Source organism: Coregonus lavaretus (genome assembly GCF_964263955.1).
Source record: "Coregonus lavaretus genome assembly, chromosome: 2".
In the NCBI taxonomy this organism is placed as follows: domain Eukaryota; kingdom Metazoa; phylum Chordata; class Actinopteri; order Salmoniformes; family Salmonidae; genus Coregonus; species Coregonus lavaretus.
Window position 1 is genome coordinate 72,392,232 of NC_139989.1, and position 15,274 is coordinate 72,407,505.

The 15,274-nt window shown below is 40.7% G+C and overlaps 1 protein-coding gene across 1 annotated transcript; it reads left to right on the top strand.

The window, feature by feature from the left end:
• Positions 1–377: 377 nt before the first annotated feature.
• LOC311140316 (NLR family CARD domain-containing protein 3-like) lies at positions 378–3,211 on the top strand (the record flags this gene model as incomplete). Its single annotated transcript, XM_084175328.1, has 3 exons — positions 378–458; positions 588–816; positions 1,452–3,211. Exons 2-3 carry the CDS (start codon positions 606–608, stop codon positions 3,209–3,211), a joined length of 1,971 nt encoding a protein of 656 aa, XP_084031454.1. The 5' UTR covers positions 378–458; positions 588–605.
• Positions 3,212–15,274: the final 12,063 nt, after the last annotated feature.

Genomic DNA, 15,274 nt, shown 5'->3' on the forward strand with positions numbered 1-15,274 from the left:
AGGTAAGAAGAACTCATGGGTCATGTTCAGTGAGTTAAACAACACTGTCTCTAGTCATTTCTCCTCTCCCATTTTCCCATTTCTTTTTGTTGTTTTCATAATCCATAGGCTAACCCTTTTTTCCATTTTCATAGTCCTGAAACAATATTAAACAAACACTACATTCCCTCCCTGTGTGTGTGTGTGTGTGTGTGTGTGTGTGTGTGTGTGTGTGTGTGTGTGTGTGTGTGTGTGTGTGTGTGTGTGTGTGTGTGTGTGTGTGTGTGTGTGTGTGTGTGTGTGTGTACGTGTGTGTGTGTGTGTACGTGTGTATGTGTGTGTGTGTACGTGTACTCCCTGGATGAGGAAATGTAATCTGATGTTTTGTCCACAGAAACCAACAGGAGAGATCAGAGTCAGAGATTCTCAGTGGTCAGTCTTCCCAGAGTCATCAAACAGACCTGGCCTCCATATTCAGTGTATGTGGTCCTGTTATGTACATTTGTTTTTGTTTACCTCAAGTAAAGTTGATCTGTCAATCATTCATTCATGTGTTAATGAGAAAGCATTTCTTCTCTAGCTTAACTTATTTACTTGATTTATTTCAGTTGCTTGAAGAGAATATTATGACATTTGTGAAGAATGAGCTGAAGATGTTCAAGAGGATTCTTAGTCCAGAATTCCCAGGAGGCTTTGAGAGTCAGAAGCAGGATAAGGAAGTGGTGGACGCTGAAGATGAGAAGCAGGAGAGCAGTGCCAGAGAGGGGGCTCTGAAGATCACACTGCACGTCCTGAGGAAAATGAACCAGAAGGAGCTTGCTGACACACTGGAGAAAAGTAAGAGCTGTCTGCCTCATGTTGAATGCTGTTTTATAACAAACATTTAAAAGCTGTAGCTAAAGTACAGCTAAAGTAGCTGTGTAACTCAATGATATTGTAGCAGCCTTAATACTACACCTAGTGACCTCATCAAGTAGCAGCAGGGGCAACAGATTAAAAAAAATATTACCTGGCTGTTGTTGACAAGCATTGTCCTAATCAGTTCATTATCATATTATTAATATTTGATTCATTGATTGAAATAACGACCCCATTCTCAGTAGCCTATTCCAGCAGGTTACTTGGTAACAGAAGCACTTCCTACCTCAAAATCGTCTTGTTATTCATGTTAAATAAATGAATCTGTCAATTTGAACTAAGCAAGCTGGTAAATCATTCAGCTTACATCTTGCCTACATCTTGCCCAGGCTACTGGAGGCTGTCTGAAATAACATGTAGGCCTATCAGGGTCTATGTTTTGGCCTAGTTTTCAACATTAATAATACCATCAATAATGATATAAATCAGTCACACCAGTCTGTAATGCATTATGAAAACAGTTAAGAGAGTAAACTTTAGAAAACATCCTTACAATACTGTAGGCTTTAAAACAGACTTAATATTAATATAATCTGTGTTAGTTCTTCATTCAGATGAGCTTGCTGTGATTTGCCAACGTGAACTCAAATCTAATCTAAAGAAGAAGTTTCAATGTGTATTTGAGGGGATCGCTAAACAAGGAAACCCAACACTTCTCAATAAGATCTACACAGAGCTCTACATCACAGAGGGTGGAACAGGAGAGGTCAATAATGAACATGAGCTGAGACAGATTGAGACAACAACCAGGAAACAAGCAAGACCAGAGACTGCAATCAAATGTAACGACATCTTCAGACCCTTAACTGGACAAGACAAGCCTATCAGGACTGTGCTGACAAAGGGAGTCGCTGGCATTGGAAAAACAGTCTCTGTGCAGAAGTTCATTCTGGACTGGGCTGAAGGAAAAGCAAATCAGGATGTCCAATTTGTATTTTCATTCCCTTTTCGGGAGCTGAATTTGATGAACGGGGAAAAACACACATTGATTGAACTTCTCAGTCACTTCTCAATGGAAACCAAAGAATCAATAATATCCAACTACGACAAGTACAAAGTTCTGTTCATCTTTGATGGTCTGGATGAGTGCCGACTGCCCCTAGACTTCCAGAAGAACAAGATCTGCTGTGACGTCACAGAGTCAACCTCAGTGGATGTTCTGCTGACAAATCTCATCAAGGGAAATCTGCTTCCCTCTGCTCTCCTCTGGATAACTACCCGACCTGCAGCAGCCAATCAGATCCCTTCAGGGTGTGTTGACCAGGTGACAGAGGTACGAGGGTTCAATGACCCACAGAAGGAGGAGTACTTCAGGAAGAGATTCAATGATGAGGACCTGGCCAGCAGAATCATCTCACACATAAAGACATCAAGGAGCCTCCACATCATGTGCCACATTCCAGTCTTCTGTTGGATTTCTGCAACAGTCCTTGAACACATGTTGAAACATAAGAGAGACGAGATGCCCAAGACTCTGACTGAGATGTACTCACACCTTGTGGAGTTTCATACCAAACAGAAGAATGAAAAGTATCTTGGGAAAGAAGAGACAGTTCCACACTGGAATAAAGAGAGCATTCTGTCACTGGGAAAACTGGCTTTTCAAGAGCTTGTTGACGGCAATCTGATTTTCTATGAAGAAGACCTGAAAGAGGCTGGCATTGATGTCAATGAAGCCTCAGTGTACTCAGGATTGTGCACACAGCTCTTTAAAGAGGAATGTGTGCTGTACCAGGACAAGGTGTACTGCTTCGTGCATCTAAGCATTCAGGAGTTTCTGGCTGCTGTATATGTGTTCCTCTCATTCATCAACAACAATGAGAATCTAATGGCCGAACCGCAAGTTACTGAAGTTACTGTCTTCAAGAGTGCTGTGGATAAAGCCTTACAAAGTGAGACGGGAATCCTGGACCTTTTCCTCCGCTTCCTTCTGGGCCTCTCACTGGAGTCCAATCAGAAGCACTTACGAGGTCTACTGACAAAGACAAGAAGCAGCTCACAGAGCCATGAAGAAACAGTCAAGTACATCAAGAAGAAGATCAGGGAGAATCCCTCTCCAGAGAGGTGCATCAATCTGTTCCACTGTCTGAATGAACTGAATGACCATTCTCTAGTGGAGGAGATCCAAAGCTACCTGAGATCAGGAAGTCTCTCAAAAGAAGAACTGTCACCTGCACAGTGGTCAGCTCTGGTCTTTGTGTTGCTGACTTCAGAAAAGGAGCTGGATGTGTTTGACCTGAAGAAATACTTCAGGTCAGAGGAAGGTCTTCTGAGGCTGCTGCCAGTGGTCAAAGCCTCCAGAGCTGCTCTGTGAGTACATAAAATGACATTTAAGTACTAATCATCAGGAAGAAATGTTCAGTTTAGAGAAATATATGTATTATTGAAAAACATATTGAATCAATGCATTGATCTTCAAATTAGTATAACAATATGACCATACAATTCTAGGAGACAGAAGATGAATCTATATGTTGTTTAAGAGAATAAACCAAATGCATCTGCCATTGTCCTTCTGCCATTGTCCTTCTACACTACTGGTGTTAAATTAACAGTGTGTTTGTGAAATCATGATGATCTCTCTGTCAGGCTGTCAGGCTGTGGAGTCACTGAGAAAGGCTGTGCTTGTCTGGTCTCAGCTCTGAAGTCAAACCCCTCACACCTGAGAGAGCTGGATCTGAGTAACAATGACCTGAAGGATACAGGAGTGAATCTGCTCTCTGCTGGACTGGGTAATCCCCACTGTAAACTGGAGACTCTGAGGTCAGTATTCCTGTAGTTGGTCAACAAGTGATAACTGTTCACCAGATCCACATGTGTTTACCAGGCACACATAGTCCACACCATATGTGTTTGGACAGTGAAGCTTACAGTTTTACATTTGGTGCTATGCTCCAGCATTTTGGATTTGAGATATAATGTTTCATATTAGGCAACAGTACAGAATGTCACCTTTTTATTTAATGTTAATGGTGAGAGGTTAGCATGTTTTGTTGTAGCCTCTGTAACTTTCTCATTCATTATTATTCATGATTCATTCATGATTTTTCTTAATCATGGCATCATCAGGATTAATTTAGTTATGTTTAGAAACATGTTAATTACTCACTTAGACAGAAATTTACTCCAGCCATCATCCACCATTCAGTTACTATCGGGCAAAACATAACCCAAAACACAACCAAAACAAACTGCAAATGCAACCAATGAGTTTGGGACTAAATACTCAACTTTTGACTACTTTAATACACTATAAGTGAATTGGTCAGAATACTTATGACTTCTTGAAATAGGGGGACTAGACACGTAAAGTGCTTTTATTTTTTCTAAAAGGTGAAAGAGACTTGTATAAAAATACCTTCAAATAAAAGGTGACATTATATACTGTCACCTCATATGAAACATTTGATCTCAAATCCAAAATGCTGGAGTACAGAGCCACATTTAAAATGTTAGCTTCACTGTCAAAATAGATATGGTGTGGACTGTATACTCAATACAATCTAAATCTGATACCTCACTGTCAGTCTTTTGACTGATACTGCTTTTTAAACTGCTCTGGTCAGTCTACTCAAATATTTGTACTTTATATTTTTCTCTCTACAAGCAATACTTTGATAATTTGTCATTTCTAATAATGATACGTTAATTTATGAATAGATATGGCAGGTTTCAGGACACTGATGTATCTGAAAATGTTGAAAAAATATACTGCCACTATTTTCACCACCAAAGAATAGCAGTGTGGTTTTAATATGATTTGACTCTTTACAGGCTGTCAGGCTGTCTAGTCACAGAGGAAGGCTGTGCTTCTCTGGTCTCAACTCTGAAGTCAAACCCCTCACACCTGAGAGAGCTGGACCTGAGTAACAATGACCTGAAGGATTCAGGAGTGAAGCTGCTCTCTGCTGGACTGGGGAATCCCCACTGTAAACTGGAGACTCTGAGGTCAGTATTCCTGTAGTTGGTCAACAAGTGATAACTGTTCACCAGATCCACATGTGTTTACCAGGCAAACATAGTCCACACCATATGTGTTTGGACAGTGAAGCTTACAGTTTTACAGTGGTGTGAAAAAGTGTTCGCCCCCTTTCTGATTTCTTATTTGTTTGCATGTTTGTCACACTTAAATGTTTCAGATCATCAAACAAATTTAGATATTAGTCAAAGATAACACAAGTAAACACAAAATGCAGTTTTGAAATGAAGGTTGTTATTATTAAGGGAAAACAAAATCCAAACCCACATGGCCCTGTGTGAAAAAGTGATTGCCCCCTACAACCTAATAACTGGTTGGGCCACCCTTAGCAGCAACAACTGCAATCAAACATTTGAATTCCAATGAAGTTTTTACAGCGCTGTGGAGGAATTTTGGCCCACTCATCTTTGCAGAATTGTTGTAATTCAGCCACATTGGAGGGTTTTCGAGCATGAACTGCCTTTTTAAGGTCATGCCACAGCATCTCAATAGGATTCAGGTCAGGACTTTGACTAGGCCACTCCAAAGTCTTCATTTTGTTTTTCTTCAGCCATTAAGAGGTGAACTTGCTGGTGTGTTTTGGATCATTGTCCTGCTGCAGAATCCAAGTTTGCTTCAGCTTGAGGTCACAAACAGATGGCCGGACATTCTCCTTCAGGATTTGTTGGTAGACAGCAGAATTCATGGTTCCATTTATCACAGCAAGTCTTCCAGGTCCTGAAGCAGCAAAACAGGCCCAGACCATCACACTACCACCACCATATTTTACTGTTGGTATGATGTTCTTTTTCTGAAATGCGGTGTTACTTTTATGCCAGATGTAATGGGACACACACCTTCCAAAAAGTGCAACTTTTGTCTCGTCAGTCCACAGAGTATTTTCCCAAAGGTCTTGGGGATCATCAAGAGTTTTTCTGGCAAAAACGAGACGAGCCTTAATGGTTTTTTTGCTCAGCAGTGGTTTTCGTCTTGGAACTCTGCCATGCAGGCCATTTCTGCCCAGTCTCTTTCTTATGGTGGAGTCATGAACACTGACTTTAACTGAGTAAGTGAGGCCTGCAGCTCTTTGGATGTTGTTGTGGGGTCTTTTGTGATCTCTTGGATGAGTCGTCGCTACGCTCTTGGGGTTATTTTGGTCGGCCGGTCACTCCTGGAAAGGTTCACCACTGTTCCATGTTTTCGCCATTTGTGGATAATGGCTCTCACTGTGGTTCGCTGGAGTCCCAAAGCTTTAGAAATGGCTTTATAACCTTTTCCAGACTGATGGATCTCAATTACTTTCTTTCTCATTTGTTCCTGAATTTCTTTGATCTCGGCATGATGTCTAGCTTTTGAGGATATTTTGGTCTACTTAACTTTGTCAGGCAGGTCCTATTTAAGTGATTCCTTGATTGAGAACATGTGTGGCAGTAATCAGGCCTGGGTGTGGCTAGAGGAATTGAACTCAGGTGTGATAAACCACAGTTGAGTTGTGTTATAACAGGGGGGGCAAACACTTTTTCCCACAGGGCCATGTAGGTTTGGATTTTGTTTTCCCTTAATAATAACAACCTTCATTTCAAAACTGCATTTTGTGTTTACTTGTGTTATCTTTGACTAATATTTAAATTTGTTTGATGATCTGAAACATTTAAGTGTGACAAACATGCAAACAAATAACAAATCAGGAAGGGGGCAAACACTTTTTCACACCACTGTATTTGTACTTTTATATTTGTCTCTCTACAAGCAATACTTTGATAATTTATGAATAGATATGGCAGGTTTCAGGACACTGATATATCTGAATATGTTGAAAAAAATATACTGCCACTATTTTCACCACCAAAGAATAGCAGTGTGGTTTTAATATGATTTGACTCTTTGCAGGCTGTCAGGCTGTCTAGTCACAGAGGAAGGCTGTGCTTCTCTGGTCTCAGCTCTGAAGTCAAACCCCTCACACCTGAGAGAGCTGGACGTGAGTAACAATGACCTGAGGAATTCAGGAGTGAAGCTGCTCTCTGCTGGACTGGGGAATCCCCACTGTAAACTGGAGACTCTGAGGTCAGTATTCCTGTAGTTGGTCAACAAGTGATAACTGTTCACCAGATCCACATGTGTTTACCAGGAACACATAGTCCACACCATATGTGTTTGGACAGTGAAGCTTACAGTTTTAAATTTGGTGCTATGCTCCAGCATTTTGGATTTGAGATATAATGTTTCATATTAGGCAACAGTACAGAATGTCACCGTTTATGTGATGTTAATGGTGAGAGGTTAGCATGTTTTGTTGTAGCCTCTGTAACTTTCTCATTCATTATTATTCATGATTCATTCATTATTTTTATTAATCATAGCATCATTAGGATTAATTTAGTAGTGTTTAGAAACATGTTGTCTACTCACTTAGACAGAAAATTACTCCAGTCATCATCCACCATTCAGTTACTTTAGGTCAAAACATAACCCAAAACACAACCAAAACAAACTGCAAATGCAACCAATGAGTTTGGGACCAAATACTAAACTTTTGACTACTTTAATACACTATAAGTGAATTGGTCAGAATACTTATGACTTCTTCAAATAGGGGGACTAGATACATAAAGTGCTTTCATTTCTAAACGGTGAAACAGATATGTATTAAAATATCCTCAAATAAAATGTGACATTATATACTGTCACCTCGTATGAAACATTTGATCTCAAATCCAAAATGCTGGAGTATAGAGACACATTTAAAATGTTAGCTTCACTGTCAAAATACATACAGTGGGGAAAAAAAGTATTTAGTCAGCCACCAATTGTGCAAGTTCTCCCACTTAAAAAGATGAGAGAGGCCTGTAATTTTCATCATAGGTACACGTCAACTATGACAGACAAATTGAGGGAAAAAAATCCAGAAAATCACATTGTAGGATTTTTAATGAATTTATTTGCAAATGATGGTGGAAAATAAGTATTTGGTCACCTACAAACAAGCAAGATTTCTGGCTCTCACAGACCTGTAACTTCTTCTTTAAGAGGCTCCTCTGTCCTCCACTCATTACCTGTATTAATGGCACCTGTTTGAACTTGTTATCAGTATAAAAGACACCTGTCCACAACCTCAAACAGTCACACTCCAAACTCCACTATGGCCAAGACCAAAGATCTGTCAAAGGACACCAGAAACAAAATTGTAGACCTGCACCAGGCTGGGAAGACTGAATCTGCAATAGGTAAGCAGCTTGGTTTGAAGAAATCAACTGTGGGAGCAATTATTAGGAAATGGAAGACATACAAGACCACTGATTATCTCCCTCGATCTGGGGCTCCATGCAAGATCTCACCCCGTGGGGTCAAAATGATCACAAGAACGGTGAGCAAAAATCCCAGAACCACACGGGGGGACCTAGTGAATGACCTGCAGAGAGCTGGGACCAAAGTAACAAAGCCTACCATCAGTAACACACTACGCCGCCAGGGACACAAATCCTGCAGTGCCAGACGTGTCCCCCTGCTTAAGCCAGTACATGTCCAGGCCCATCTGATGTTTGCTAGAGTGCATTTGGATGATCCAGAAGAGGATTGGGAGAATGTCATATGGTCAGATGAAACCAAAATAGAAATTTTTGGTAAAAACTCAACTCGTCGTGTTTGGAGGACAAAGAATGCTGAGTTGCATCCAAATAACACCATACCTACTGTGAAGCATGGGGGTGGAAACATCATGCTTTAGGGCTGTTTTTCTGCAAAGGGACCAGGACGACTGATCCGTGTAAAGGAAAGAATGAATGGGGCCATGTATCATGAGATTTTGAGTGAAAACCTCCTTCCATCAGCAAGGGCATTGAAGATTAAATGTGGCTGGGTCTTTCAGCATGACAATGATCCCAAACACATCGCCCGGGCAACGAAGGAGTGGCTTCGTAAGAAGCATTTCAAGGTCCTGGAGTGGCCTAGCCAGTCTCCACATCTCAACCCCATAGAAAATCTTTGGAGGGAGTTGAAAGTCCGTTTTGCCCAGCGACAGCCCCAAAACATCACTGCTCTAGAGGAGATCTGCATGGAGGAATGGGCCAAAATACCAGCAACAGTTTGTGAAAACCTTGTGAACACTTACAGAAAACGTTTGACCTGTGTCATTGCCAACAAAGGGTATATAACAAAGTATTGAGAAACTTTTATTATTGACCAAATACTTATTTTCCACCATAATTTGCAAATAAATTCATAAAAAATCCTACAATGTGATTTTCTGGATTTTTTTTCCTCATTTTGTCTGTCATAGTTGATGTGTACATATAATGAAAATTACAGGCCTCTCTCATCTTTTTAAGTTTGTTTCTGGTGTCCTTTGACAGCTCTTTGGTCTTGGCCATAGTGGAGTTTGGAGTGTGACTGTTTGAGGTTGTGGACAGGTGTCTTTTATACTGATAACAAGTTCAAACAGGTGCCATTAATACAGGTAACGAGTGGAGGACAGAGGAGCCTCTTAAAGAAGAAGTTACAGGTCTGTGAGAGCCAGAAATCTTGCTTGTTTGTAGGTGACCAAATACTTATTTTCCACCATCATTTGCAAATAAATTCATAAAAAATCCTACAATGTGATTTTCTGGATTTTTTTCCCTCAATTTGTCTGTCATAGTTGACGTGTACCTATGATGAAAATTACAGGCCTCTCTCATCTTTTTAAGTAGGAGAACTTGCACAATTGGTGGCTGACTAAATACTTTTTTTCCCCACTGTATATGGTGTGGACTGTATACTCAATACAATCTACCGTAATTTTCGGACTATAAGCCGCGCCTTTTTTCAAATTTTTCGACCCCTGCGGCTTATATAACGGTGCGGCTAATGTATGGATTTTTACAGCTAACGGCCACTAGAAGACCTCCTAAATCTATGGATTTTACAGGTTACAGTCCACCAACTTTAACTCTATGGGCTCTATGACCGGTCCGCGCCCCCCACCTTTAAGCGGCGGGCTCCAGCAGGAAAAGCTGGAGGCCGGAAAAGAGTGAGACAGGTAGCGCGCAAAAGTAAAAGTGGAACCGAGAGTGGTACGAGAGACAGAACGAGAGACAGAACGAGAGCAAGACAGACAGACATTACGAGAGCGAGACAGTTTGTGCAAAGGAAGTTTTCATGCACAAACCCTCATTATGGAAAACAAACGTAGAAATGCATATGATGCAGCTTTTAAGTTAAAGGCAGTCAATCTGGCTGTAAAAGAAGGAAATAGAGCTGGTGCACGTAGCCTTGGCATCAATGAGTCAATGGTGAGACGTTGGAGACGCCAGCGGGAAGAACTGTCTCAATACAAAAAGGTAATAAAAGCAGATGGCCCGAACTTGAAGACTTTCTTGAAGATTGGGTGAACACACAGAGAGCAGACGGCCGAGGTGTTTCCACCGTGCAGATCCGACTGAAAGCTGAAACAGTCACCACCGAAATGAAAATTGAAAATTTTAGAGGTGGACCATCCTGGTGTTTCAGATTTATGAGACGAAAGGGACTCTCCATCAGGGCGCGGACGACTGTGTGTCAGCAAATCCCTCCCGACTACCAGGAAAAAATAACAAACTTCGGCGAATTCACACAAAGAATGATAGAGGAATATTCCATCGGACCGGACCAGATCATAAATATGGATGAAGTGCCTTTGACGTTTGACCTACCTCTCACTAGGACTGTTAACAAGAAAGGTGAATCGTCCATCACGTTGAGAACCACTGCCCACAAGAGAACGAATTTCACTTGTGTTCTTGGCTGCACAGCATCTGGATTAAAGCTTCCGCTAATGGTGATTTTTAAGCGGATTACAATGCCAAAAGAAAAGATCCTGAAAGGCATCTCTTTTAAAGTCAACAAGAAAGGGTGGATGATGGAAAGCATAATGAATGAGTGGCTGAATGTGTGGCTGAATGAGTGGCTGAATGAGTGCTACGTCAAGCGCCCTGGAGGATTCTTTCGCCCAAAAAAAGCTTTGCTCGTTTTGGACAGCATGAGGGCCCATATAACGGATTATGTGAAAGCAGCCATCAAGAGCACAAACTCGATTCCAGCTGTGATTCCTGGGGGCACAACGAAGCATCTGCAGCCACTCGACATCAGTGTCAATCGTGCGTTCAAAGTGGCACTACGCGTTCAGTGGGAGGCGTGGATGACTAGCGGCGATAAATCATTCACCAAAACTGGTCGCATGCGAAAAGCAACTTTCGCTCAAGTTTGCGAGTGGATCCTGATAGCGTGGAGGAGTGTCAAAACATCCACGATCATTAACGGGTTCCGAAAGGCTGGACTGCTGCGTGATGAAGAGGAGGACGCCGCCACAGCTGAGGCCCTTCAGAGGCTGTTCGATTCCGTCAGTGACGAAGAGAAGTTCGTTGGTTTTGAGAGCGTCAACGAAGGAGAGAGGAGAGTGGCTGACGAAGCAACCCTGAGCCTGTTCGTTTCCGACACTGAAGATGAGGACTTTGGTGGTTTTAGTACGCAGGAAGAAGACGGAGATGAGGATTAATGACTTGACTTTTCTGGTTACAGCCGTGTACTGCACCTTAGCCTAAAAGATGAAGACGAGGATTAATGACTTTTCTGGTAGGCTGATTACCGTATATTTTAAGCAGCCGTGTTGCTGCAACTTTAGGTTTACGCGCTTACTGTCGTGTTAAAGGGACTTTATTTTGAACTTTTAAAAAAACACATTTACTTTAGCCATTGATATTGCATACATTTACATTTTAGTCATTTAGCAGACGCTCTTTTCCAGAGCGACTTACAGTTAGTGAATGCATATATATTTTTTGATACTGGCCCCCCGTGGGAATCGAACCCACAACCCTGGCGTTGCAAACGCCATGCTCTATCAACTGAGCTACATCCCTGCCGGCCATTCCCTCCCCTACCCTGGACGACGCTGGGCAAATTGTGCGCCGCCCATGAGTCTCCCGGTCGCGGCCGGCTGCGACAGAGCCTGGATTCGAACCAGGATCTCTAGTGGCACAGTTAGCACTGCGATGCAGTGCCTTAGACCACTGCGCCAATCGCCAAGCGCTGTAAGCTTTGTTTTTTGTTATGGTACTACTGTAGGCTATAATGTAGATACATATTCAAAGATGTGCACACTTTTTCAAGGTTTTTCACAAATAACCAAAGTTAAGTGGTTAAATGATTGTGACGCTATTAACTAATTTTGCTGGAATACGTTATGCAAATATGCAACTTGTTTGTTGAAATGTTAATAAATGGGAGCTTCCTCAAGCAGCCATCTCTTTCCCGACAATCCCCTCTGTGCACGAACCCTTACATATGGTAATTAAACAATAAAACACCTGCGGCTTATAGTCCAGTGCAGCTTATATATGTACACATCATTCAATTTAGCTGCTGCGGCTTATACTCCGGTGCGCCTTATAGTGCGGAAAATACGGTAAATCTGATACCTCACTGTCTGTCTTTTGACTGATAGTGCTTTTTAAACTGGTCTGGTCAGTCTACTCAAATATTTGTACTATACATGTTTCTCTCTACAAGCAATATTATGATCATTTCTAATAATGATACATTCATTTATGAATAGATATGGCAGGTTTCAGGACACTGATATATCTGAATATGTTGTAAAAATATACTGCCACTATTTTCACCACCAAAGAATAGCAGTGTGGTTTTAATATGATTTGACTCTTTGCAGGCTGTCAGGCTGTCTAGTCACAGAGGAAGGCTGTGCTTCTCTGGTCTCAGCTCTGAAGTCAAACCCCTCACACCTGAGAGAGCTGGATCTGAGTAACAATGACCTGAAGGATTCAGGAGTGAAGCTGCTCTCTGCTGGACTGGGGAATCCCCACTGTAAACTGGAGACTCTGAGGTCAGTATTCCTGTAGTTGGTCAACAAGTGATAACTGTTCACCAGATCCACATGTGTTTACCAGGCACACATAGTCCACATCATATGTGTTTGGACAGTGAAGCTTACAGTTTTAAATTTGGAGCTATACTCCAGCATTTTGGATTTGAGATATAATGTTTCATATTAGGCAACAGTACATAATGTCACCTTTTATTTTAGGTTTTTCATACATATCTGTTTTTCCGTTTAGATAGGAAAGCATTTTATGTGTCTAGTTCTCCCATTTGAAGAAGTCGTAATTATTTGGACAAATTCATTTAGTCAGAAGTCACTGTCTGTCTTTTGACTGATACTGCTTTTTAAACTGCTCTGGTCAGTCTACTCAAATATTTGTCATATGCATTTTTCTATCTACAAGCAATACTTTGATAATTTATCATTTCTAATAATGATACATTCATTTATGAATAGATATGTCAGGTTTCAGGACACTGATATATCTGAATATGTTTTAAAAATATACTGCCACTATTTTCACCACCAAAGAATAGCAGTGTGGTTTTAATATGATTTGACTCTTTGCAGGCTGTCAGGCTGTCTAGTCACAGAGGAAGGCTGTGCTTCTCTGGTCTCAGCTCTGAAGTCAAACCCCTCACACCTGAGAGAGCTGGACCTGAGTAACAATGTCATGAAGAATTCAGGAGTGAAGCTGCTCTCTGCTGGACTGGAGAATCCCCACTGTAAACTGGAGACTCTGAGGTCAGTATTCCTGTAGTTGGTCAACAAGTGATAACTGTTCACCAGATCCACATGTGTTTACCAGGCACACATAGTCCACACCATATTTGTTTGGACAGTGAAGTTTACAGTTTTACATTTGGTGCTATGCTCCAGCATTTTGGATTTGAGATATAATGTTTCATATTAGGCAACAGTACATAATCTCACATTTTATTTGATGATAATGGTGAGAGGTTAGCATGTTTTGTTGTAGCCTCTGTAACTTTCTCACTCATTATTATTCATGATTCATTCATGATCTTTCTCAATCATGGCAGTCACAGACTTGATTTAGTCATTGCATTCAAAGAATATGGGACCAAATACTAAACTTTTGACTACTTTAATACACTAGAAGTTAATTGGTCAGAATACTTGACTTCTTGAAAAAGGGGGACTAGATACATAAAGGGCTTTTATTTTTCTAAATGGTGAAACAGATATGTATAAAAATTCTCTCAAATTAAAGGTGACATTATATACTGTCACCTCATAAAAAACATTTGCTCTCAAATCCAAAATGCTGGAGTATAGAGCCACATTTAAAATGTTATCTTCACTGTCAAAATAGATATGGTGTGGACTGTATACTCAATACAATCTAAATCTGATACCTCACTGTCTGTCTTTTGACTGATACTGCTTTTTAAACTGCTCTGGTCAGTTTACTCAAATATTCGTACTATACATGTTTCTCTCTACAATCAATATATGATCATTTCTAATAATGAAACATTCATTGATTTATGAATAGATATGGCAGGTTTCAGGACACTGATATATCTGAATATGTTGAAAAAATATATTGCCACTATTTTCACCACCAAAAAATAGCAGTGTGGTTTTAATATGATTTGACTCTTTGCAGGCTGTCAGGCTGTCTAGTCACAGAGGAAGGCTGTGCTTCTCTGGTCTCAGCTCTGAAGTCAAACCCCTCACACCTGAGAGAGCTGGATCTGAGTAACAATGACCTGAATGATTCAGGAGTGAAGCTGCTCTCTGCTGGACTGGGGAATCCCCACTGTAAACTGGAGACTCTGAGGTCAGTATTCCTGTAGTTGGTCAACAAGTGATAACTGTTCACCAGATCCACATGTGTTTACCAGGCACACATAGTCCACACCATATGTGTTTGGACAGTGAAGCTTACAGTTTTACATTTGGTGCTGTGCTCCAGCATTTTAGATTTCAGAAAGAATGTTTCATATTAGGCAACAGTACAGAATGTCACCTTTTATTTGATGTTAATGGTGAGAGGTTAGCATGTTTTGTTGTAGCCTCTGTAACTTTCTCACTCATTATTATTCATGATTCATTCATGATCTTTCTCAATCATGGCAGTCACAGACTTGATTTAGTCATTGCATTCAAAGAATATGGGACCAAATACTAAACTTTTGACTACTTTAATACACTAGAAGTTAATTGGTCAGAATACTTGACTTCTTGAAAAAGGGGGACTAGATACATAAAGGGCTTTTATTTTTCTAAATGGTGAAACAGATATGTATAAAAATTCTCTCAAATTAAAGGTGACATTATATACTGTCACCTCATATAAAACATTTGCTCTCAAATCCAAAATGCTGGAGTATAGAGCCACATTTAAAATTGTATCTTCACTGTCAAAATAGATATGGTGTGGACTGTATACTCAATACAATCTAAATCTGATACCTCACTGTCTGTCTTTTGACTGATACTGCTTTTTAAACTGCTCTGGTCAGTCCACTCAAATATTCGTACTATACATGTTTCTCTCTACAATCAATATATGATCATTTCTAATAATGAAACATTCA